The sequence below is a fragment of the Agelaius tricolor genome, unplaced genomic scaffold (genome assembly GCF_023055355.1).
Source record: "Agelaius tricolor isolate 1412-34295 unplaced genomic scaffold, bAgeTri1.0.p SCAF_30, whole genome shotgun sequence".
NCBI lineage: Eukaryota > Metazoa > Chordata > Aves > Passeriformes > Icteridae > Agelaius > Agelaius tricolor.
The window spans coordinates 1,829,772-1,854,649 of record NW_027269290.1 but is presented as its reverse complement, the minus strand read 5'-3'; the positions used below and the strand labels follow the sequence as shown (position 1 = coordinate 1,854,649).

Genomic DNA, 24,878 nt, shown 5'->3' with positions numbered 1-24,878 from the left:
GGGGGAGGCACGATGGAGGTGCCACCACCTCAGCTGCCTCCAGTGCCTCTCTCCTGTGGCCGCAGCAGGACCTGGCAGGTCCGTGTGGCGGTGGTGGCGGCAGTGGTGGGTGACTGGCGGGTGGCGATCGGCGCAAGGTCACTGGTGAGAAGGGACCAGCATGCGTGACCAGTGCGAGGTGATGGACGTGAAGTGTTTGGTGCTGGTGCCCAGTATCAGTGTCCGGTATGAGGGGCCTGCTGGCAGTCCCTGGTGTCAGCGCCAGGTGCCAGTGCTGTGTGTGAGGTGACCCCAACGCCTGTGCCCAGTGCCCGTGCTCGGTGCTGATGTGAAGAGCCCGGTGCGAGGTGACCCCAGTGGGGGTTTCCCGGTGCCCGGTGCCAGGTATGAGGTGGCCCCGTGGGGTGCCCGGTGCCAGGTATGAGGTGACCCCATGGGGTGCCCGGTGCCAGGTATGAGGTGGCCCCATGGGGTGCCCGGTGCCGGTGCCCGGACGCCCGCGGGCGGTGCCGCTCCCGCACGAGCTCCGGTGCGCGGGCGGGGCCGCGGGCGGGGCCTCCCGGTGGCGGGAGGAGCCTCGCGGAGCCGCCGCACGCGAGCCCGGAGGGGCCGGGGCTGCCGCAGCGCCGCGCAGGTCCCGCCGCCCGCCCGGCACCGACCGCACCGACCGCTCCCTTCCCGCCCGCCCCGCGCCGAGCGCTGCTCTCCCGGACCGCACGGACCGCACGGCACAGCACCGCACAGCACCGCACAGCACCGCTCCGCTCCCGCCCCGGCCGGTAAGTGCCCGCCCGCACTCCCGCCGAAGTTTCCCCGGTGCCGCAGCGGCGCGGACCATGCGGGACGGGGCTGCCCGAGCTCTCGCCGAGCCCGTCCCGGCGCCGCCACCCGAGATGCGATCGTCCCCCGTGGGGTGGGATGGAGTACTCGCCGTGGGCACCGGGTAGTGCACCTCGCCGAGTCCCGGTGCCGGGAGCAGGGCAGGGACCTGCGCTTTTCCCGGGAACCCATCCCGGGACACGGGTCCCAGAGCTGCCCACCGCTCGGAGGCTGCTCGTGGGGGGCTGCGCCCAGAAGGCGGCTGGGGACGGAGCCTGGAGGGATGGAGAGGGGGGCGGCGAGTGCTGCAGGAGGCTGCGGAGCTGGCGGGGAGCGCCCAGGGGCGTGGGGACTCTCCCGAAAGCGTGAGACCCCCTGGGAGTGCGGGGCTACCCCGAGGATGCCGCGCGGTGCCGCCGGGTCAAAGGTGCCCTCTGGGCGCTGCGGGATGCTCCAGCTCCTCATCCCTGCGGATGCCCCACATGGGTGCCCTTGGGGTGCTGGCCCCGGGAGTGGCGGGGGCGCGGGGCTGTTCCCGCAGCATTGCGGGGAACCCACCCTGGTGCTGGGAACCCGGGAGCGGCGTGGCCCCAGCGTGGGCAGCTACAAGCCCCGCTGCACTGACGGCTTCTTCGTAGCGGCCTGGCCAGGAGCCAGCTCCAGGCAGACCCTCCGTCTGGATTCCCCCGCCGTGGTTGCACCATCTCCGGGATCCTCCAGCACTCCCCACGCTGGCTGGGTGCCGTCAGGGTGCAGCCGTGCACAGGAGGGGTTCGGTCCGGCGCCGGGGATGTCACACCGGGGTGCCGCAGCCCTCGCTGTGCTCAGCACATCGCTGCTCCCCTCAGCCTAGTTTTAAAGAGTGATCCCAAAGGAGCTCTGCAAATTGCGCAGGGGACAGGCAGCGTTGCAAGGTGACTGTGGCACAGAGAGGGGGGGGACAAGTCTGTGTCACCCATTGCTTCGTGGTCTCCAACTGTATCAGCGCCTCTGTTTCTCTCTGCTCGGGCGCTCCTTGGCGCAGCGCTCTTCTGTCCTCCGAGAGAGAGCGGCCGGGGTGCTGCGGGTGTCACCCACTGCAGAGTGTCCGACAGCACAGCCTCTTGCGCTGTGGAGCTGCAGGGCGCTGCTGGACTCCCCGCCTGCTCCTCTGCTGCAGCAAAACTTCAGTCCTGAGCGCAGGCTGGCTGGTACGCGAGCTGCTGCTGCAGCGGTGCTACTCCTGCACGCACCGAGCGGCAGCGCAGCCACCGGCAGGAGTCTCCAGCCTGCTGCATTATTGCTCGCTAGCAGATAGCAGATAGCGCGCTGCCGGGGCTGCCGGACCCCCGGGGCACCCCTGGGGCATCCCCGGCGCTCTTCGCCCTCGCTGCGCTGCGTGAGGGTGCTTTTGGTCGCAGGGTTTGGGTGGGAGAAAGTGCGGTTTGCGGTGGTCTGTGTGCAGGTTGAGTGAGACATCAAGGGGGAGGTGATACACCCAAGGTCATTGAGGCCAGCAGTGGCAGTGGGAGTCACCTGTGCTGCTTGAGAACAGCACAGCTCAGCACAGCACCCCTGCGCCCCCAAACCCGAGCACCTCTCGGAGTGATGCCATGTCTCCTCCTTGCTTATGGGTGTAGTGCAGGAATGGGTCTGACCTTGCCCGATCCCCTGGCACCTTGCCTGGCCTCCCCTGGTGAGCACCCCTGCCCTGCTTGCCGGGAGCCAGCCTGAAGCCCTGGTGCCCCCGATTCTGCAGGGCGAGGACGCGTCCCTCGCTGCCTGAGCCCGGCGTGGCAGCGGCGCTGAGCAGCACCCGTGGCACTGTGTGCTGGCTCTGCACCCCACTGCCCACAGCACCCACGGTCCCAGAGGAGGGAGGACACACAAATACAGTCATACAGACCCTGTATATACATGTAGATGGATATATATTATATATCCATGGCAGAGGGATTTCCAAACAGCCACTGTGGCATTTGCTGCTGACTGCTCCCATGGGAGCTGCCTCCTGCTCCATAAGCCCCAGGGATGGTCACTGGCTGGAGCTCGAGGCCACTGAAGTGAGCTGGGACTCCCACTCCCCCACACGCCCTTCCTCCAGTTCACCATGGTTTTGGCAAAGTCCCAGCTCTGGGAGCCGGATGACTGCGGCTCCTCATTACGACTGGAATTTCTCCTTCCCCGGGCTGCGCAGAGAGCTGTGAGCTGGCAGCCGTGATGTCCTCCAGCAGGATCAATGCCCAGTGTACAGATGGGACCCAGTGCCCACTGGTTTAAAATCCTGGATTTTTTAATTCCCTACTCCTGGCAGTGCAGCTCGGCACTGTGCCCGGCCGTGCTCCTCCTCAGCCTGGTGGCCACCAGCACCTTCCCTGTGCCAGTTACCTGGAGCCGCCGGGAAGTGCAATCAGCAAAAAGCTTTTGCCCTTGGCTGTGGTCGGCCTTTCCCTCCTGGGTGAGCACCCGGCTCTTCCCCAGCTCATGCCCTCAGCTCAGCTCCTGCCTGAGCCTGCGCTCCCCAAAGCGCTCTTTGATTATTAGCCCTAATAATTGTGTTATCGCATTGACTGAACTGTTTCAGATGCCAAAGCTAATTTTGCTCTTCATGCCTTCCTTCATCAGTAATGGGATTTTGATAACATCACACGTCCAAAAGTATTGGATAAACTTGGCATAATTCCCCATTTATTAATTAAACCGTAAATTAGGCAGCGTGCGTCTGGAATCTGAATGCCCCACACTGGTGTAATCCTGCTGCTGGGGATGGTGCTGGCCCATTCCTGTCAGCCCTGGGGTGTGGGATCCTGGTGTCTCCTGCTGAGATTGGGGGCTGCCACATCCCAGTGGGGCCACCTGCTCCATTGCTTCCTGCCTGCTGGAAGTTGTGATGTTTCATCAGATCTGGTGTTTGGAGTAGGAATTGTGTTGTCCCTGAATTTAGCTGCTGGTCAGCAGAGTCTGTTCCCCCAGGGTGGTTCTCCTGGTGCTGGTGCTTTGGGAGGGTTGACTGCAGCCAGCTCTGGCAGTGCTGGGCTGTGCCAAATTCCTGCTGTCTGGAGCCACATCCCACTCTCCCACACAGGAATTTGTCTGACTGTTGCACCAAACCCATCCCCACTGGCTGTGGCCCCACCGGCCTGGAAGGTACTTCTGGCACTGACAGGGTGTCCTTCTCCTTGTGCATCTTAAGGAAAGCTGGTGTGTTTTAGTTAATCTGGGGTGTTTCATGCTCCCCAGTTTTTCCCAGCCCTGCAGGGTGCAGCAGATGTGGAGTCTGGGCTTGTGCATCCCTGGGGATATGGGGAGACCAGGAGCAAAGTGGATGCTTGTGGTGCTGGTGTAGGTGGGTGCTGTGGGATGTGATGGGGTAGTCCAAGCCCTGAGTCTGGGCTGAACTGGAGGTGGCCTGGGGGGACTGTCCTGCTGCCAGGGACCTGGGGAGCTGCTCTGGAGCCAGGCCATGGGCACTGGGGGTGTCTGTGAGCAGCAGAGAGTGTGACATGCCTGTGTGCCAGGCTGGTTTGGGCACAGCAGAGATGATCTGGCAGCTGACTTCTGGTAGTGCTGGCATGGGATGAGGCATCCCTGACTCCTGTGAGCCTCATGTGGTGCCTCACACCACAGCAATTCCACCAAAACACCATGGAGGTGGGGTCAGCCTCCAAACTGGTTAGCATCGTCCCAGGGAGATGCCTCCTACCTTCTCCTGCAGGACACAGGGTGTCCCTGGGGACATGCTGGGACTGAGGGCTGCTGGTTCTGGGGAACCCCAAGTGACACCACAGCTCCCACCGGGCTCGAGCAGAGGATTCAAGGAAGAAAACAACCCCAAATTTCAGGGCCATGCATGAATTTACAAGCTCCCTGTGGGCTCTGTTGCTGTCTTGCTCTGTTCCCAGGAGAGTCCCAGGGTTTTCTCCTGGAGCTGAGGCCTGGCAGAGCTGGGTTAGTGCCTGGATGCCCACTCTGCCCATGCAGCATGGTAGCACCACTGCCAAGAGCCTGGCACAGCCCCTGCCTGGTGCTGTGTGGGGCTGTGCCAGATCAGCCACTGCTCTGTGCCACGGGAGAGCCCAGCAGAGACCTCCTGGTGGAGTGGTGTGGGCCTGGCCATGGGGGACCTTTGGAAGGGATGGTGACCACCAACACCAGTTCAGGAACTGGGGTGTTTTGCATCTGGTTTTTCCAGGGGAGGAACAACCTTCTCCAGGATGCACTGGTGGAGCAGCTCCTCTGTGCAGCCCTGAAAGTGTGTGCTGCTGTGCTTGTGCTGACAAAACACTTGGAGTCACACAGGGATGCAGTTTAGAGGGGCTGGGCAGGGACAGGTGACCCCCCTGTGGTGTTCAGGGGCTGTGCTCACCACCCCAGCTGTGCCCCGGCTCTCCCAGTGACATTTGTCCATCTGCACAAGGTTTATTCATGGAAGTCAGTCCTGTGTCCTGGCCTTGGTGGGGCTTTGTGCCACAGCAAAATCCCCTGGGCTGCTGTGGTGCTGTGTCCTTGCTGATCCCGTCATTGTGCTTCCTCCATTCCCTTTGCCACCCCAAATGCCACAAGGCTGGGAGGCCCTGGGGACACAGAGCTCTACCCTGCCTCTGGGCTCTCTGTGCCTTGGAGCTGGGCAAGCAGCACCAGCATTGCTCCCACAGGATCCAGTCCTGGGGGACTGAGCCCAGGCTGACAGGGAGGAGGGGGATGAGAATTGCTGGGAGCTCCCCGGGGATGGGAGGTGGTTTCCTGGATTCTAACACCAGGAACACCGGGCTTGGCTGGGAGCTGTGGAGATCTCCCCGGAGCCTCCCCTGGAAATGGCCCCTGGTGGCTTGTGCCTGCTTCTTTCAGCCATGCTCTGAGCTGGGAGCACACGGGGCGTGCCCTCCCTGCTCCGTCTGGGATCGATCTCCACGTCGCGCCCTGCTCCTGGAGCCGCTCCTGGCTCTTCCCCAGGAGCTGACCTGGCTCCTTTGCTCTCCTCCCCTGCTGATCTGGAGCCATCAGCGTGGCACAGAGCCATGGCCGGGAGTGCTGGCAGTGTGGCCGTGGTGCCAGCAGCATGGTGCCCACCCGGGAGGGCAGAACTTGGAGCTCTTGGCTCTGTGGTGGCTCCAGAGTGCCAGGGCAGCTCAGCCCATCACCATCTGGTGCCCTATTTAGCTGCTCTCGTGTTGCCTTCAGAGCAAGGCACTGCTGCTGTGGCATCACAGAGCTGGGGGGTGGGCTGGGCTCTGCCAGCACCTGGAACCTGTTTTTGGGAGGCTTCTTTGGCCATTCATGACTCTGTGTGCCAAGGGTGGACTGAGTGAGCTGCCTGGGGTTGGGCTGAGCCTGGTGGTTTGCTGTGGCAGTGGTCAGTGCCGTGTGGGATGTTCCGTATGCCCTGTTGGCCTTGGCAACAGCTGTGTCCCCACAGCTCAGGATGTGGTGTCCAGCATCCCCAGCTGCCTTTTCTGCGTGTGCCATGGTGGCACATGGCGTAAGCCAAAACCCTCTGGAGGAAGTGCTGGTGGTGAATGGTGCCTGCAGCCTCTGCAGCATTCCTGTGGGATGAGAGAGCAGAGCAGCAGTGATGGGAGAGAACGCGAAGCAGAGAGCCACAGTGGAGAGGGGGACAAGGTGCTCATCAGTCCCTTTGCACCCAAATTTCAGGTGGCAGTGGCTGTGGCAGCATCTGCCCCAGCTCCTGCAGGAGCCCTGACACCAGTCCCAGTGCAGCTCCCTCCGGCCCTTCCTTTCTGGGGCAGCTGCAAACAAGACCCAGGGCCTGATCACTCTAGAAAAAGTGGACTTTGGGGCACCAGCACCTCTGGGTGCCAGGCAGGGCTCTGAGTGGCCAGCAGTGGGTCCTTCTCTCCTCTGAGGTGGGCGCTGGCATTGAGGGCTGTCACTGGCCTTGTCCCCCATTCCTCCTCATTGCTGTTCTGATTTTAGAGGCAAAGGAACAGAAAATCCCTGAGCTGCCTCACTGGGCACCCTGGTGTTGGTGGTCCCCATGCAGGGAGGTGTCCCTGGATAGGGACAAACCTGCCATCTCCTGAGTCACAATGCTCTGGGGGGCCCTGCCATTGCTGAGAAGCTCCCCAATACCTGGTGGGTGTTGGCTGGGGGGGTGCTTTGCAGGAGGAGATGCACAGGAGCGAGCAGGGCAGGGTGGGATCATCCCTTCCCCATATTGACCTTCAGGTGTCCATCCAGTGGGAGACTCGTGGCAGCAGGAGCTGATGGTTTGGCTTGGGAACACCAGCAGCCATCAATCTGGAACCCAGATGATGGACAAAGGCTGCCTTAAGGCTGCATTTACTGCTAGACCTCACTTGGGTTTGCTGTGAGTAACACAGATCCTCTCTCACAGGCAAGCACTGGCTACAAAACCACCATCAGTTTTAAATTTTTTATTTTACAAGCTCCCCCTCATGAGCCAGGGGGCTGAGTTTTTTTCCTTGAGGCGAGGGGCTCCATGATGAGGAGCCCAGATTCCAGCTGTGGGCAGTGAGGCAGGAGCTGATCCCGAGCTGGGCAGTGGGGTGCCCTCCTCGGATTCCTCATCCCTGGGGAAGAGCCTGGGGCTGCTGAACTCCAGCAAGTCATTAGTTTTAATTAGGGAGCTGATGAGGCCAGGAGTGGAGTGTGTCCTGCTGGGAGGAGGGTGCTGGTCAGAGATGCTGCTGGAGCCTGCAGGATGGGGAGCAGTGCTGGGGGTCCCAGTGAGGTCTGGTGGCCGTCACTGGCACACTCAGAGCGGGGGGAATGCTGAGCTTCAGCCCTGCTCAGGGATTTCCTCTCTCAGGACGCTGCTTCCCATGCTGTGCCTCAGTTTCCCTTGGAGAGTGGGGGTGTCTTGCCAGCAGCACCTGCTCCTGCATGGGTTTGGGGACAGGAACATATGTCCCTGTGAGGGTGATGTCCCAGCAGCTCAGGTCCTGTGGTGCCACTTGCTACTAGAATCACACCCTTCAGTTGTAGGAATACCCTCCCTTGAAAAATGTGGAGCTGGGGGAGCAGAGACTCCCCTTGCCCTCAGCACAGTGGATCAAGGTGGGAATGTGGGGAGATTCTGGGGGAAAGTGCTCCCCAAGCTTTTGGAGCTGCTCCACCATGCTGGGTGCTGAGGGTCTGATGTGGCACTGCTGATGCAGCTGCTGTAGTGTTGTGCTGGGGCTGGGCAAGGGGAGCAGGGATGAGATTCCACAGCTTGCTGGGCTGTTGCAGAGTCCCTTTGCAGCAGGGCCCTGCAGCATCTCCCTACCCAGCACCCCCTGCCCTCCCTCCTCCCTGACCCTTTGGTCTGGTGCCTTCACACATCCCTTGCCTGGGATTGCTGTTAATTAAATGACCATTAGAAGCCAAATGATGTTTTTGCCTTAATTAGAGTCTCCTGTCTCACTGCTGTGAGCTGAACCTCGGGCCCAGCGTGTCCCCTCCGTGTCCCACTCAGGCCGGTGGGAGCGCTGGGGAGCGGCTGTGCCTGCCCAGGGATGCCCGGGCACTGAGCCATGGCTCCAGCAGGGATGGGATCTCCCCCTCCAGCTCCTGACCCCAGAAACAAAACACCTGTTGGCATCAAAATCCAGATGGGGCACTGGCAAGTATCCCAGCTGTACTCTGGGATCTCTGCTTGCCCTCGGGCTGCACTGCAGGATTGTGCAGGCTCTGCAGGGCCCAGGCTTCCTGCTGGCTTTGGGATGGGAGAGGTCTTACCTTGAAACTGGCTCGGGATTTTCATTCATGACCATACAAGCCCAAGCCCTAGCACACTGCAGCACAGTTTAGGGCTCAGCTCCTCGTTTGTGGAGGTCTGAGGGGTTCCCACATCCCTGTCCGAGCAGGACAGCTCAGACCTGGCTTTGCCATCCCCTAAAGGAGCAATAACTCATCCCTCTGGGCCCACAGCCACCCTTCCTTAGCTATCGAGTCTCCCCCAGGTCGGGGTTTCCCTGGGACACTTCATCCCTCTGGGCTGAGGGGGCCAGAGCTGGGACCCCCCCGTGCCTTCCCACACCCAGCCCATGCTGGGTCAGCGCCGCTGCTGCTAATTGCTGCCTCAGCCTCATTAATCCTCATTTGTTGCTGTTGCTGCTCTCCATCATCCCCGCGGCCTTCACCTTCCTGGAGGGGAGAGGTTCCTGCTGCTGGAGGGGGAGGTTCCTGCTGCCCCTGCAGAGGAGCAGCTGCATTCCCCCAAAGCCTTACCCTGATGGGGACTGAGCTGCTGTGTCCAGGGACATCCCAGTCCTTCTGTGCATCCCCAGATTCTCACCCCGTGTCTGGTCCTTGGCAGAACATCCTAGCTGAAGAGAGATCCTCAAAGCCCCCCAAGCCAGTGACTCCCCCCCTCCATCCTTCCCCATCCCAGCCAGACAGAGAGCTACTGCTGGGGCAGGGGATACCCATGATAACCACCTCTGGAGAAACCCCAAATCCCCTTTTTGTGCCAGGTGCTGCAGCAGCAAGGGGGGTGGTCTTTGGGATGGAGTCTTTGATGGAGGAGGAGGAGGAGGAGGAGGGATGAAGGGCTCAGGAAGGGGATATTTCAGGGTCTAAACTGCTTTTCTGTACGCAGGGGATGCCCTGAGGATGGATGGGGATGGGATTGCCAGCTCCAGCCTGGGATTTGCATCCCGCCAGACCTTGGGGTGGTGCCAGCAAACGGAATGCAGCAAATGGAATGTGTGCAGGTGGAAGGGGGGACACCCCCACCCCCTCTGCTCCCTAAAACCAGCGATGGAGCCAGGGAGGTTTGCACCAGGAAGGGCTGGTTTGGAGCTCAGTGCAGTTTCTCGGGGTTCAGTATCAGCTTCACCGCGGGGAGGGGGGATGGACACCTGGGGCCAGTTTGGGGGCTGAGCCTGGAGGGAGCTCGCTGGATCCAGCGCCGGGGGGTCCTAGGCCAGATGTTTGCAGCTGGGGGACACTGCCTGAGGGGTACCGGGTAACACAGTGTGGGGTGCAGATGGGGTTCAGGGGCTCTGAGGGTGGTGCAGCATGCAGGTGCATGCAAGGAATGGGGCTGGGGTGATAGGTCAGGGGGTCTGGGAAATGCTGCAGGCACAGGATATGGGATGTGCTGCAGTGGTGGATTTGGGGTGCTGCACTGAAGCGTGCAGGATGAGGCATTGGGGGCTGCAGGGGGGTGCATTAGGGGAGAAATGCACCGTGGGGGTGATGGGTTAGTGGGGTTCAGGGTTACACACTGGGGGGCTGGAGGAACACGGAGCAAGATAAAGCCCTGCGGGGGCAGAGGTGGAAGCTGGGGGGCTGTGGGGACCCTCACACTGCGGGGGCAGTGTAATGGAGGCGCATGGGTGATGCGCCACCCTCCCCACGCGCTGCCCCTGTGGGTCTCTGCAGCAGCTGCCGCCTGTCCTGCTCCATGGGGAGCTCCTGTGGGGGCTTTTGTGGGGGGAGGGGTGCAGTGCATTCCCATGGGGTGCATTCCCATCACCCTCCCCTGATGGATGCTGCACCCCACGGATGGGCTGGGAGATCCCCAGCAAGGCAGCAAGGGGCCCCTTCCTAGCCAGAATTTATTCATGATGCCTTAACCTACGCTCGTTCTTCGGCCAAGGACTGATAGAAATGGTTAATTATAACCCTCATATTTTCTTTATGTCCCTAACCTGCGATCTTGGCGGGGGGAGGGACGGGAGCAGTGGGGGTTGGCGGGGAACAACTCCAAACCAGGCAGAATAAAGAGGAAACTTGAAGAACGGCAGCGTGTCCTCGGCAGGGGCAGCCCAGCGGGGTTCGGGGGTGCGGTGGCGATTGCGGGGGCCGAGCTCCCTTTCCACCCGCACCGCCGGCCTTCGGCTCCTTGCCAGCGGCTGCCGCAACTTGCAAAGAGGAGGGGAAAAAATTGCAAAAGGAATGGAAAAAAAAAAAAAAAAAAGCCCAAGCAGGCAGCGGAGCCGGAGCAGGACTGCAATGCAGTGCCGCAGCCGTGCCCGCACGGCCCCCGCCCGCTGCCGGGGAAGGGGCCGGGACTGGGACAAGGCGGCCGGGACGGGCCCCCACCCCTGAGAATCTGAGCCCTGGGCTGGCAGCAGCTCTGCCCCCACGGCTGAGGGGTTGGGCTGCCCGCCTGTGCCTGCTGGGGACACGGAGTGTGCCCGGGGACACCCAGTGAGGCACCGTGGGGACTGGGACCTGGAGCTGAGGGGGCATCTCCGAGATCACAGTGTCCCGCTGGCTGCTCTCCGTGCCCCACAGAGTGCCCCCCTCCCTGCCCTCGCAGCCTCCCCTCGCTCCCCGGCTGCCCCACGGCACTGCCCTGCCCTGCCCCGCCCCTGCAGGAGGCAGATCAAAGCCTGGTGCCCCCGCCTGGGGGCAGGATCAGCCCCCGCCCCATGGCAGGGCCTATGGGGCGCTCGGCTGATGGGAGAAGCAACAGGGCCTCCATTGCCTGGCTCCCCGCAGGCACCTCCCGGGCCTCAGCTCTGCCAGCGCCCGCTGAGCACCACAAGGGAGCAATTAGTGATGCTAATTAGGTTGCCCGGTTCAAAAGCAGCCCCTCCAGCGAGGCCTGAGGCTGCCTGCAGCCCCCAGCCCCGGGCAGCCCCGCAGAGTTTCCGCAGCAGCCCCCGAAGCAGCAGTTCCCTGGATAAGGGCCTGGGCTGCATCTGTGCCCCACAGCCCCCCTGGCACTCGGGGCTGTGTGGGTGTGTGCAAGCCTTGCACGGGCTGCGGGCACTGCCTCGCACGGGTGGGCACACGCACACACACGGCTGGTGTGCACAGCCACACGGGCCCTGCCTGAGGGGACAGGCAACACAGCCCGGGCAGATGTGCACGGCCCCGGGGACAGCCCCGGGGACAGCCCCGGGCACACACTACCTGCCTGTGCACCCACACACAGCCCTGTGTACTCACACACAGCCCCAGGTACTCACACACAGCCCTGTGCACCCACACACAGCCCTGGGGCACTCACACACAGCCCCGGGCACTTACACACAGCCCTGGGCACTCACACACAACCCTGTGTACTCACACACAGCCCCGGGCACTCACACACAGCCCCGGGCACTCACACACAGCCCCGGGCACACACTGCCTGCCTGTGCACCCACACACAGCCCTGTGTACTCACACACAGCCCCAGGTACTCACACACAGCCCTGTGCACCCACACACAGCCTCGGGCACACACTGCCTGCCTGTGCACTCACACACAGCCCCGGGGCACTCACACACAGCCCCGGGCACTCACACACAGCCCTGTGTACTCACACACAGCCTCGGGCACACACTGTCTGCCTGTGCACTCACACACAGCCCCGGGCACTCACACACAGCCCCAGACAGGTATGCTCGCACCTGTGCACAGCCACAGGCACACACCTGAGCACGAGTATTCACACACACACACTGTGCACGAGCATTTACATACCCTGTGCACGTTTACACACACACACACACACACACACACACACACACACACACTCCCATACCCTGTGCACACACCTTGCACAAGCGTCCACACCTTCACACATTTGCATGTTCCACACACACCTGCTTGCACAAGTGCATGGCCATGCCTACACCTCCATTTCCCCCCGTGTGCAGCCACGCACAGACACTCCCCGTGCACATGTACAGACACTCGCACACACACAGACACTCCCTGTGCACACACACAGACACTCCCCGTGCACACACACAGACACTCCCTGTGTACACACACAGACACTCCCTGTGCACACACACAGACACTCCCCGTGCACATGTACAGACACTCGCACACACACAGACACTCCCTGTGCACACACACAGACACTCCCCGTGCACACACACAGACACTCCCTGTGCACACACACAGACACTCCCTGTGCACACACACAGACACTCCCCATGGACACGCACAGACACTCCCTGTGCACACACACAGACACTCCCCGTGGACACGCACAGACACTCCCTGGACACACATGCACAGACACTCCCCGTGCACACACACAGACACTCCCTGTGCACACACACAGACACTCCCCGTGGACATGCACAGACACTCCCTGTACACACACACAGACACTCCTCGTGGACATGCACAGACACTCCCTGGACACACACACAGACACTCCCTGTGCACACACACAGACACTCCCTGTGCACACACACAGACACTCCTCGTGCACACACACAGACACTCCCCTTGCACACACGCAGACACTCCCTGTACACACACACACAGACACTCCCCTTGCACACACGCAGACACTCCCTGTACACACACACACAGACACTCCCCTTGCACACACACAGACACTCCCCTTTGAGCCCCTTCTGCCAAGCTGTAGGGTCTGCTCTGACCCTTGGGCCTGTCTGCAAGCAGAGGGTGTTGTTCCATCAAAAGGGGATCACCTTCAGCTGGCCACACCATTGTTTTCCAGTTGTTCAGTAACTGAGGGATCTCAAAGCTTGCTTTCATTTCAATCTCGCTTATAGTTTCCATATTCTCAAAATCTTTTGCCAAGCAATCATATTTATAAGGCTTTCCTGTTCCATCTTCCCCAACACAGGGGTTAAATGCAGCAGCTCCTGGTTCATCCCAAGAAGGATGTGGGGGTTATGGGGGACCTCCAGCCTCCTGCTCCAGCCCCCCAGTGCCAGGGCTAGGTGAAGCTGCTGCTGCTGGTGTTTGGGCTGTGACAGCCCCTCGGTGGGGTGGGAAGGTGACTGTGGCCAAGGGTGACAAAGCTGCAGCAGGGACCTTGCCTAGGTGGGAGTCACATAATCCCATTTTGTTGTGTGAAGGACTGTCTCTGCCTCATGGGGGCCCCCCTAGACCCCCACACCATGTTACCCCAGAGTAGGGGTGCAGGAGGAAGGTGTCCAGGGGTGGAGCCACACACTGGGTAATTCAGTGCTTGATTCACTGCGAGGTGGCCAGAGACACACAGCAGTGTCACTTTGGGACAGCAACGCCCCCAGGTCTCTCTAGCTGCCTTTTTTGAGATGAGAGCACTCTTTCCCAAGTTCTGCAGGAAAGGCAGAGGAGCACCTGGGCCCAGGGGATGATGCTCTGACTGAGAGGCTTCTTGAGGGTGAGGAGGAAAGAAGAGATGCAAGGAAGGGGGTGCACTCAAGCCACAGCTCACCTGCCCCCAGAAACTCCTTCCTGGGTTATCAGTGATCCTGCTGTCCCTGCTTCCCCTGCTGGAGAGCCTGGTGTTCTCCTTAACCCCACTGGCACTCTGCATTCCCTGGCATTGTTCCCTGCTTTGGTCTTCTCTTGCAAGCTGCTTTCCGATGGGGTTGTGGAGGCACTTTGGGGCTGGAGCTGGGGTTCTGGGGGTGCTTTGTACCAGGTTTGCCTGCAGGAGTCAAAGCCACATTTACAGGACGATGGCTGTGCCCATCCTTGGTGGGTGCTCAGACCCAGCTGGGCTGTGGAGGGGGTGCAGAGCCTCTTGGGCTGTTTGTGACCTGAACACCTTCCCTGGATCCATGGAGGAGCAGAGCTGGCCAGGGGAGCCCTGTGGGGTTGGGAGGTGTGGCACCCAGGACATGGTACCTGTGACATGTGGGTTGACCCATTGACCTGCACACTGAACCTGCCACTGCTGTGTAGAGCCAGCTCTTCCCTGCTTCCATCCATCCTCAAAACGTGCCCTGCCAAAGCTCCCTGGGGGCTGGCAGAAGAGCAGTTGCTGCTGTTCCCAGACTTGGAAGCTACCCTGGGGCTGGGAGCAAGTCCTGAGGTCCCACATCATTGCTGAGTCCCTGTAGGTGTCCCATGCCTGGGATCCTTGCCTGAGAAAAGGAGGAGATGGGAGGGCTGCATTTGTCCCAGCTGATCTCATTCTTCTCTCCTGGGGATGCAAACCCCCTCCTCTCATCCCAAGGGGCCGTGCCAGGTGAACTCCTCCCAGGAGTGTCCCCATTGTCCCCAGGAGCCTCAGAGCTGGCACCATCATTGATGCAGGGCTGGGTGATGCTCCCAGTGGCTTTGGAGATGTCAAGGACCAGGAAACCCAGGGGCAAACTGGGCTTCCCATGGCTTGTGAGGTATCCAGATGACCTCTCACAGCCATTGGGTCTGTGCCCCTCTAGCAGAAGATGAGGTGTCCTGGTGCAGCCCCGCTGCCCATGCAGGGGCTGTCCTGGGGACACTGGGCAGGAGTGGGGGCAGCAGGGCTGTGTGACCAGTGGGTGATGTGTTCCAGGGAGCCCCTGGCCCACCATGACGTTCAAGCAAGCGTCCATGATGGCCCCGGAGGCCACGGCCAGCACGCTGCCCATGAGCACCATGGAGAACTCCACGGAGGCTGCGGGGCCGGGCGAGAGCAAGGAGGACATGTTCACCAAGCTGAGGGACAAGTTCATGAATGAGCTCAACAAGATCCCCTGTGAGTAGCTCCTTTCCAGGTGTTACCCTCCTGATGACCTCCCCACCACACTGGTCCCAGTAGAACCTGTGGAACAAGGTTTTGGGTGGCTGGGAGGGAGCTGCAGGGCTGACCAGGATACTGGCTTTCACCCACAGTGCCACCCTGGGCCCTCATCGCCATCGCTGTCGTGGCCGGACTCCTCATCCTCACCTGCTGCTTCTGCATCTGCAAGAAGTGCTGCTGCAAGAAGAAGAAGAACAAGAAGGAGAAGGGCAAAGGCATGAAGAATGCCATGAACATGAAGGACATGAAGTCAGGCAACCAGGTGATGTCCTCCTGGGCTGCTTGGCCAACAGCCCCTCTGGCTGAGTTATGGACTGTGTCAGGGCACTCATAGACCAGGCAGCAGATTGGGATGGAGCCACCAGGACCCCAGGATGGAGCCAGGACCTGGGACAGCAGCACTGTCCTCTTCCAGTGTCTGGTGGCCCAGATGGACCAGGCTCAAGCTGGCCTGGACCTGCCAATGCTTCACCCGAGCCAGGAAATGTTGATTTAATCCCACCTCCCTCTGGGTCAGACTCATTTCTCTGTGCCTTTAGCTGAGAGGGGAGGCCCACCAGGCCAGAACACCGGGCAGTTTGGGATCCCCAAAACGTCTGCGGTGAAGTGGCAGGTGCTGGTAACTCATCCTGATGGCCAGCCCAAGGCAGGCTTTGGTACCCACAGGCTTGGGGCCACCCCAGCCATTTCAATGGCCTTGATCCATGGCCATTTGGAGGGGGTGGGAGAAATTGGGTATCTGTTCCTGCTCTTCAGAGCCATGTGGGCACCATGGGCATGCAGACAGGACTGGAGCAGGAGAGGGGGCAGGTGTGAGGTGAGATCCCCAGGTGGCACAAGCTCTGATCCCCCACCCTGCCAGGTCCCTCAGTGTCTGTGTAACACAGTGTCTGTGTCTCTCTTTGCCCACGGTGCCCTCACTGTCCTGCCCTGGCTGCCTCTGCTTGGGGACACCCTCCACGTAAGTGTCACCATGAGCCTCCTTCATCATCTGCCTCTGGGTGGGATGGGGGACTGGGGAGGGGGTAAGGAGCAAAGAGGGGGCAAGGAGCTGGGACTCCCACCCCAAGGACTGTGCTTGGAGAGGCAGGAAGAGGGGTGGATTTCCTGGGGACAATCTATTTCTGAGCCTACAAAGCCTGGAAATGGCCCTGACAAGTCCTTAGCTCTGGCTGTGGTGCTCCTCCAAGCACGGGCTGGGGGCACAGGACCCACCAGCTGTAAGCACCAAAACTCCCTCCACTGCAGTCAATCCCTTGTCCTGGCACCCCTGGCAACCCCCCTGTCATTTTGGCTGGATCAGCACCGGGGCCTCCCTGGGAGCTGCGTGGCTGTGTCATCCCCAGTGCCACCCCCAGTGTCACCCCCAGTGCCACCCCCAGTGCCACCCCCAGTGCCACCCCCAGTGCCATCCCCAGTGCCACCCCCAGTGTCACCCCCAGTGCCACCCCCAGTGCCACCCCCAGTGCCATCCCCAGTGCCACCCCCAGTGTCACCCCCAGTACCATCCCCAGTGCCGCCCCCAGTGCCATCCCCGGTGCCACCCCCACTGCCACCCCCAGTGCCACCCCCAGTGCCATCCCCAGTGCCACCTCCAGTGCCACCCCAACCTGCTCTGTCTGTGCTTCCTGTCCCCAGCATGTGGGTCCCCCTCCCTCTGGTGGGGAGAACCTGGCTGTTGAGACACCAGGAGGGTTGGGGTGCTGAGGTGCCCAGGGCTGTGGGGCTGGGGCTGCTGGGCTGTGTCTGTCCCGCTGAGCGGGACCTGGCTGCCATTGCAGGACCAACAGGATGACGATGATGCAGAGACGGGTCTGACAGAGGGGGAAGGTGAGGAAGAGGAGAAGGAGCCAGAGAACCTGGGCAAGCTGCAGTTCTCACTGGACTATGATTTCCAGGCAAACCAGGTGATGGAGGGGCTGGGGCTCAGCTGAGGAGTGGGGTTTGCCTGGGGGGGAGTTGAGAGGAGAATCTGTGCTGGACCTGGGAGGCACGTGAGGGAAGGAGGAGCTGGGTGCTGTGTCAGAGAAGTCCTGCCCCATGCTGGACTGGAGACGAACCCTTGGCAGCTGCAGTGCATGGCTGGGCTGTGTCACTGAGGACTCCTCTGCCCTTCCAGCTCACAGTGGGGATCCTCCAAGCTGCTGAACTGCCAGCTTTGGACATGGGTGGCACCTCAGACCCCTACGTCAAGGTGTTCCTGCTCCCTGACAAGAAGAAAAAGTATGAGACCAAAGTGCAGAAGAAGACCCTCAACCCTGCCTTCAATGAGACCTTCACCTTCAAGGTGAGCCCTGCATCCATAGCAAGGACCTTGTCTCCCCCTCCAGTCCTTCCCCTGGCTGTAGCAGCCCTGTGTGCTGACTCTCCCTTCCAGGAGCAGGTGGTCCTGGCTCAGGGTCCCCCTTGCAGCCTGGTTGCTGTCCCTTTGTGCAGGTGCCCTACCAGGAGCTGGGTGGGAAGACGCTGGTGATGGCCATCTACGACTTCGATCGCTTCTCCAAGCACGACATCATCGGGGAGGTGAAGGTGCCCATGAACACAGTGGACCTGGGCCAGCCCATCGAGGAGTGGCGGGACCTGCAGAGTGGAGAGAAGGAGGAGGTGAGAGCAGCCCACAGCTGAACCCCTGGCTGGGGGCCTGGGATGGGGGCTGGCCACGGGGTGAGCTCTGCTTTCAGGGCCATCCCACAGCTCAGGGTCCCACTCACTGTGGGGTCCCACCAGGGTACCATGAACATCCTGACAGTCATTACTGGGATCTGACCTGTTGATCCTCTCTGTGAAAATGTTTATATAACAAAAACATCAAGACTAAAATATCTTGAGTGCTGTGCTGGGTCTAGCATGTCCTGGACCTGGTGATCAAACTCTTGTGTTGGTGCACAGGGTGCCAGCTTGTGCCTGGACTGAGCAGGGTTTGGGGGGACCTGCATGTGTGATTGTGTCCAACCACTGGAGTCCCAGGCACTGGTGAGGCTTTGATCTCCCCTCCTTGCTCTGCTTGGCAGCCAGAGAAGCTGGGAGACATCTGCATCTCCCTGCGGTACGTGCCCACAGCTGGGAAGCTCACTGTCTGCATCCTGGAAGCCAAGAACCTGAAGAAAATGGATGTTGGGGGACTCTCAGGTGGGTGTTGCTCAGGGGCAGCCTTCCCCTGCCCTGCTGGGGGCTCTCAGCATCCTCTGTGGGAAAGGACTCTGGGGCCACCTGTCTGGCAGAGCTTGGGAGAGCCCCCAGGGCCTCCTCATGCCTTGGAGGCAGCCCCAGGTCTGGCTGGGGGATGAGGGGAAATGGGCATGGGATGCATCCCTGACTCTTGGGAAGGACCCTTCAAACCTGGTCCCCCAGGATGCTGCAGGACCTGGGAGGTGAAAGTGCTCCTCTGCCATTTGCTCCTGCTCCTCCTTGACCTCGTGGCTGGGGACCACGGTTGCCAGCATGTTTTGTGCCTAAAGTGTCTTCCCAGGCCCATCCTAGGGCTGAGCTCTGTGCCCAGGGGTCCTCAGCTCTCTCCAGACGTGCTTTAACCATGACAAGAGCAGTACCTGCATGGCTGGAAGGATTCAGCATTATTATGGGCTTTCCTGCTCCAGAAACAGGGGTCAGGCCAGAGCCCACCCAATGTCACTCACCTGACAGGCCAGTTGTCACTCTGCTGTCCCCTGCCTTCCTACAAGGGGCCCCACAGCACAGAATCCCAGAATCATTACGGTTGGAAAAGACCTCCAGGACCATCGAGTTCAACTTGTGCCTGGTCCCCACCTTGTCACCCAGACCAGAGCACTGAGTGCCATGTCCAGGCATTGCTTGGGCAGCTCCAAGGATGGGGACTCCACCACCTCTCTGGGCAATTCCAGTGCCTGACCATCCTTTCCATAAACAAATTCTTCCTGATGTCCACCCTGAACCTCCCCTGTCTCAGCTTGAGGCTGTTTCCTCTTTTCCTGTCCTTTGTTCCATGGGAGCAGAGCCTGAGCCCCCTGGCTGCCCCCTCCTGTCAGGGAGTTGTGGAGAATGAGATGGTCCCCCTGAGCCTTCTTTTCTCCAGGCTGAGCTCCCCAGCTCCTTCAGCCTCTCCTCACTCTCCTGACTCTCCAGACCCTTCCCCAGTTCTGCTGGATGCAGAAGAGCTCCATCCCTTGGCCAGTTGCTCCCACAAATCTTCTCCAGCCCAACCATTTTGTCTTTGGCATCCAACCACAAACCTTGACCGTCTTTACTCAGGGCAGTCTCTCCCTCACCCTGGGTTGAGATGTCTCCTGGGAGCAGGAGGTGTCCCAGGGGTATCCCCAGGGGTACCCCCAGGGCACCTCAGCCCTGGCTAATGCCCCATCCTGACCCCCAGATCCCTACGTGAAGATCCACCTGCTGCAGAATGGCAAGAGGTTGAAGAAGAAGAAGACCACAGTCAAGAAGAAGACCCTGAACCCCTACTTCAATGAGTCCTTCAGCTTTGAGATCCCCTTTGAGCAGATACAGGTTTGTTTGATGACTACCCTGGGATGGAAGATGTCCTAAAGCTGCCTGAGCCCTCATCCCAGCCCTCCAGCAGCCTGAGCTGTTCCTGTTGAGCTCCTGGTCTGGTCACCCAGGAGATTCTTCCAGTCTCATCTGGGGCCTGGGCTGATGCTGAGGGCAGCTGGTGTGGGGTCAGAGGTGGGAGGCTGGGCAGCACCCATGGGAAGTGAACCCCAACCCAGATCACAGCTGAAATTGGGTTTTCCTCTGTTTCTGATCCTACAGCGCTCACCCTAAGCATAACAGGGTGGTCCTGGGGGCATTTTGGACTCTTGGCCACTGCCTTCTGCCCCTCCATGTCCTGTGCAAGTCCCTGCACATGCCCCTTGGTAGCCCAGTAGCCCACAGCTCTTGCCCAGCCCCACACCCCACATTGGCGACCTTTCCCTGGTGAATCAGCTCAGGATGAGCTGGGCCCCCACTGGGCTCTGCACTCCTCAGAGGACATGAAGGAAGCAGGGATGGGGCCCTGCCCTGAAATGGGCCAAATGTAGCTATAGTAAAATCTAATACAAGAAAACTGAGATTTTCTCAGATATAACATCCAGCAGCAGTTTGGATCCTAAAAGGGGAAGTTCACTATCTTAAAGAGATGGTTTAAGAATGTTTTCTTCACATTTGTTAGAGATTTTCATTGCTTCTTCTGGGGGCTCATCCTTGGGGGATCCTTGGGGCACCCTGGGGCTAGGCAGCTGTCATGGCCACCGCATCTTCCCAGCCCTCTAAACAAGGTTTCCTCCTTTAGAAAGTGCAAGTGGTCATCACAGTGCTGGACTATGACAAGCTGGGGAAGAACGAGGCCATTGGCAAGATCTTCACGGGCTTGAATTCGACGGGCACGGAGCTGCGGCACTGGTCCGACATGCTGGCCAACCCGCGGCGGCCCATCGCGCAGTGGCACTCGCTCAAGCCGGAGGAGGAGGTGGATGCAGCTCTTGGCAAGAACAAATAGTCTGCGGACAGCTCACCCAGAGCTACTGATACCTCAGTTCTGCAACCTTCCTTTTGGTTTTTGTTCTGTTCCAAGCTGAAATGCCCTTCGATGCCTCTGGAAGGGTATCCAGGCAGTCCCAATAGCTTCCAGGGGAAGAGGTTAAAGACATGGATGGTTCTTTTTGTTCTTCGGCATCGCTCCCTTCTGCTGCATGTCCCATTGCCTCTGCTCGCCATCCCTTCCCAGTGCAAAGCCAGCAGCACACCTGGGACCTTCCCCAGCAGCTGTGTCACCAGCCTGCAGCATTGCTGCCACCATCCTGCCCTTGGGATCACGTGGGGAACCGTGGAACATTGTGTGGAGGTGATGCTGGAGCCTGATGGTGTGAGATGACCAGACCCACTGTGCTTGGTTGGGGCATGACCAGCAGTGAGACAGAAAAATCGTGCAGAAGACCCTCTGAAGAGACCCAGGTGCCTCCCCCTGGCCCTCCCCAAGGAAGGCTGAGAGCCCCTGGCCAGCTCCAGGCTTGGGTTCTTTGAGGAGAGGCTTGCAGGGGCCATGGATCCTGCTGTGGTGGTGGGGTGTCGAGCCCTCAGTGTTGCAGCAGGAGCTGTGGAGGCCAGTCTGGGCACAGGGAGCCTCAGGAAGGCTGCTCCAAGGAGACACAGGGTGACATGTGGATGCACCAGCAGCACTGTGTGGATCACCACCACCAGCAGCACCACAACCTCTGTTTTGTCCCCAGAGGGGCAGCGCTGGGTGATTTGCATCTGTGTCCCACCATGCTTGGTGAATCCCATAGATCAAAATGCTTCCATGAGGCAGGTTTACAATGAGAGGTCTCCAGATGTGATGGGGGCAGCTCCCCAGAGCTGTACCAGGTGTCTCCCCAGGGACTGTCCATTGCATGTCCCATCACTGCTGTGGGCACCCCAGCCTCAGGGCAGCCAGGGGGCCATGGGGAGCTCCAGCCCCATCACCTGCTGTGGGTGGGGATGGCAAGAGCAAGCCTGGGGCCAACAAGGGACCACAGCCCCCAAGCCCCATGAGCTGCTACTCCCCACCAGGCCATTGGCTGTTAAACCCACCCCATCCTGCTCCCCTTGGGGTATAAGCCATATCCATGACCCTGACAGTGGCTAAGAGCTTCTCTAGGCTACTTCTCCCACTGTCCCAGAAAAGCCTCTGAGCCAGAAAGCCAACACAGTTCTCTGCAGCTGGGAGAGGGTCCAGCAGCCCTGCCCAGTGCAGTCCAGTCTGTACTGGAGCACTGATGTTAGTTCATGTCCCTGTCCCAGCTCCAGCCCCACAGCAGCCTCACACTCTGCTCTTTTTGGCATCCCTGGACTCAGTGCTGGGGGTTCCAGCACTGCAGCAGTGAAGGGTTGAGCCCCAGGGATGTGCTGGCACTGGGGATGCTGCTCTGGGGGTTCAACATCTGGGCTGGGACCCAGGCCCAGGGACACAGTGCCAAAACTGAGCTCATGCCAGTGCTGTTGGATGCTTTAGCAGCTCCCACAGCTCTGACTTCCCAAAGGGCATCCTGGCCCTCTCCAGAGGTGGGGAGACAATGGGACACTTGGTGGCAATCACCAGGTTTGAAACTTGGCTCAAGGGGTTCAAAGGGACGTGGGACCAGCCCCCGTCCCTGGAGGGTTGTGCAGCTCTGGGACAGGTCCCCAGGGCAGGACATCTCCATCTGGGGAGGTCTGGGGCTCGAGTGGCTGAGCTGCAGTGTGGGAAGGAGATGTTGGACAGGGACCTCTAATGACCACCTCCACCACCACTGCAGCTGCACTTGGCTATGCCCTGGTGAAGGGGGCACTGGGGCCATGCTGGGTCTGCAGGGGTCATCCAGCCAGTGGTCTCTCAGGGCCATCTCCAGCTTTAATTAGTCCCTTTTCCTAATGGATGTGTCAGTGTCAACAGATGGAGTCCTGCCCTGCCCCTGTAGCCAAAGGGAGAAGAAGTCTTGGGATGCTTTTAATAATGGGGAGCTGGAGAAGGGCTGATGCCCCATGGTCAGGAGCACTGGTAGGACTCAGTCTCACTTTGTGGTCCATCCAGGCCTTGGGGGAGAGGGAGTGTGGGGTGTGTGGGGGCATTTGCCTTACATGGAATGGGCTAAAAGAGGAGGAATTAGAAAAAGCACTGAAATCCTTGTTTGCAGCCAGCAAGTGTGCATGGCCCTGCAGCCTTCCCAGGGAAGCAGGTGGAGGTGTGTACACCTGCACATCACACCTGCACACCTGCACATCACACCTGCACATCTGCACATCACACCTGCACATCTGCACACCTGCACACCTGCACATCACACCTGCACACCTGCACACCTGCACACCTGCACACCTGCACATCACACCTGCACACCCCAGGTGCATCTCCTCCTGTGCTCCCCCCTGCCCCCAGACCCACTGCATCAGCCGGGGTCTGGGGATCCAGGCCAGGAGCGGCGATCCCACCTGGCTGCTTTCCACTCAGACTCTTTAAGCCTTTGGGGGAGGGGGAAGACTGTGATTTTAATACATGATTTAATTTTTTTTTAATAAAAAAGGGAAAACCAACCAACATCCTGAAGCCATCTGCGCTGCCTCTGACCCGCCCCTTAGCTGTGTGTAGGTAAATTATATGGAGACATAGCTGTATATACCACGAGCAGTGCATGCGATGCAGCCACGTAGCAGCAGCAGCAGCATGGCCCCAGCCCAGCGGCGCTGCCACCGCCCCGCCACTGCCGTCCCCATCTCCGGCTCCGCCACGGAGGCGGCGACGACCAAAACCCATCGCTCGAGAGCTCTCCACCGCCCTGATTCTCCCCCCCTACCCCAATTAAAATTAAAATCCCCGATTAAATCATATAAAAGAAGAAAATAATGCCAAGAAGCAAAGCATGCCAAGCCCGATCCGCCAGCGGAGAGTGAGCTATCACCGCCGCGGCCGTGGCGTCCATGTGTGTCGTGTTCCTGTGTCTTGTCGCGTTTGTCCCATGGCCGGGTAGCAGCAACATCGTGGCTTCGGTGTCCTGTGTCGCGTTGGTGCATTTCACCGTCAGAGCAACTTTAGAAGCCATATTAGAGCACGGTGCAGCGGGACCCCACGGGGACAGGCCCGCGGTGAGCCGTGACCCCCTTCCCCCGTGTGTCCCCCCGGTTTCGTGGGGCTCGGGCTGCCGGGAGCCGCAGCGGCCGCGCCTCGCTGCCCTTGGGTGCCGCTGTTACCCGGGCCAGGGGACGGGACAACGCTGGGCACAGATGTTGGGGTCGACCTGCTGGTGGTGAAAAGGCTTTTCGGAGCAATTTGGGTTATTTCTGCCATGCCCAGCCGGTGGTTTCTGTTTTGGGGACGAGGGCTGGCACTTCCCTCTCCTGGCGGCATCGCGGAGCAAACCCGGCTGTGCCACGGGGATGCTCCCGGGGGTACCAAAGGAAGTGAATCCACGAGTCTTGGCAACAGGCTCGGGTTCCTTTTCCTTTTTTCTCCCGGTCTGGGAGGGAAGAGCCGGCTCCTTTGGGAGTCGCAGGCTCGGCCACCCTTGGAGCGGCGGTGCCGGCCCCGCTCGGACCGTGCCAGCCCCGCAGCGCTCGGCTCCGGCGGAAGCTGCTTTTAATGCCCCTTCCCCTCGTGTGGACTCTGTCGTTCCGTCTCTGATCGTTTGATGGTTATTTTGTAATGATTTACGTCTCCTTATTAAAGAAACGAGCTGAAAGGAGCTGGTTCCCTTCTGGTCTTGCTGCTGGGGCATGAGGGGCAAGAGCCAGGGCAGTGATCCCAGGGATGCTGGAGGGATGGAGGTGTGGGTGGAACCCCACAAGGGCCCAGGTCCCCCAAAACACAGAATCATGAAATCACTTAGGTTGGAAAGGCTCTCTAAGATCGTGGAGTTCAAGTGCTAACCCAGCACTGCTACGTTTACCACTGAACCATGTCCCAGGTGTCACATTCACAACCATTTGAACACTTCCAGGGATGGTGACTTTGCTGCTGCCCTGGGCAGCTGTGCCAGGCCCTGACAACCTTTTCAGGGAAGAATTTCTCCCCAGTATCCAACCTAAACCTCCCCTGGCACAACCTGAGGCCATTTTCTCCTGTTCTGTCCCTGTTCCCAGGGAGCAGAGCCCAACATCACCCGGCTGTCCCCTCCTGTCAGGAGTTGTGCAGAGCCACAAGGTCCCCCCTGAGCCTCCTTTTCTCCAGGCTCAGCCCCACCAGCTCCCTCTGACTTGTGC

The 24,878-nt window shown here is 60.2% G+C and overlaps 1 protein-coding gene across 1 annotated transcript; it reads left to right on the top strand.

Moving 5' to 3' along the window:
* Positions 1 to 553: 553 nt before the first annotated feature.
* On the top strand, positions 554 to 24,361 carry SYT2 (synaptotagmin 2). The gene is made up of 9 exons (XM_071450087.1): positions 554 to 779; positions 14,964 to 15,146; positions 15,284 to 15,453; positions 16,982 to 17,098; positions 17,311 to 17,478; positions 17,628 to 17,795; positions 18,203 to 18,320; positions 19,540 to 19,673; positions 20,458 to 24,361. Exons 2-9 carry the CDS (start codon positions 14,981 to 14,983, stop codon positions 20,662 to 20,664), a joined length of 1,248 nt encoding a protein of 415 aa, XP_071306188.1. The 5' UTR covers positions 554 to 779; positions 14,964 to 14,980; the 3' UTR covers positions 20,665 to 24,361.
* The last annotated feature ends 517 nt before the right edge of the window (positions 24,362 to 24,878 follow it).

Excerpts from the sequence above, each read along its gene's own strand:
- SYT2 (XM_071450087.1), top strand. The coding sequence starts at position 14,981 with ATGACGTTCAAGCAAGCGTCCATGATGGCCCCGGAGGCCACGGCCAGC. Across the intron at positions 17,796-18,202 it reads AGAGTGGAGAGAAGGAGGAG|CCAGAGAAGCTGGGAGACAT; the intron begins GTGAGAGCAGCC and ends TCTGCTTGGCAG. Across the intron at positions 18,321-19,539 it reads GGATGTTGGGGGACTCTCAG|ATCCCTACGTGAAGATCCAC; the intron begins GTGGGTGTTGCT and ends CCTGACCCCCAG.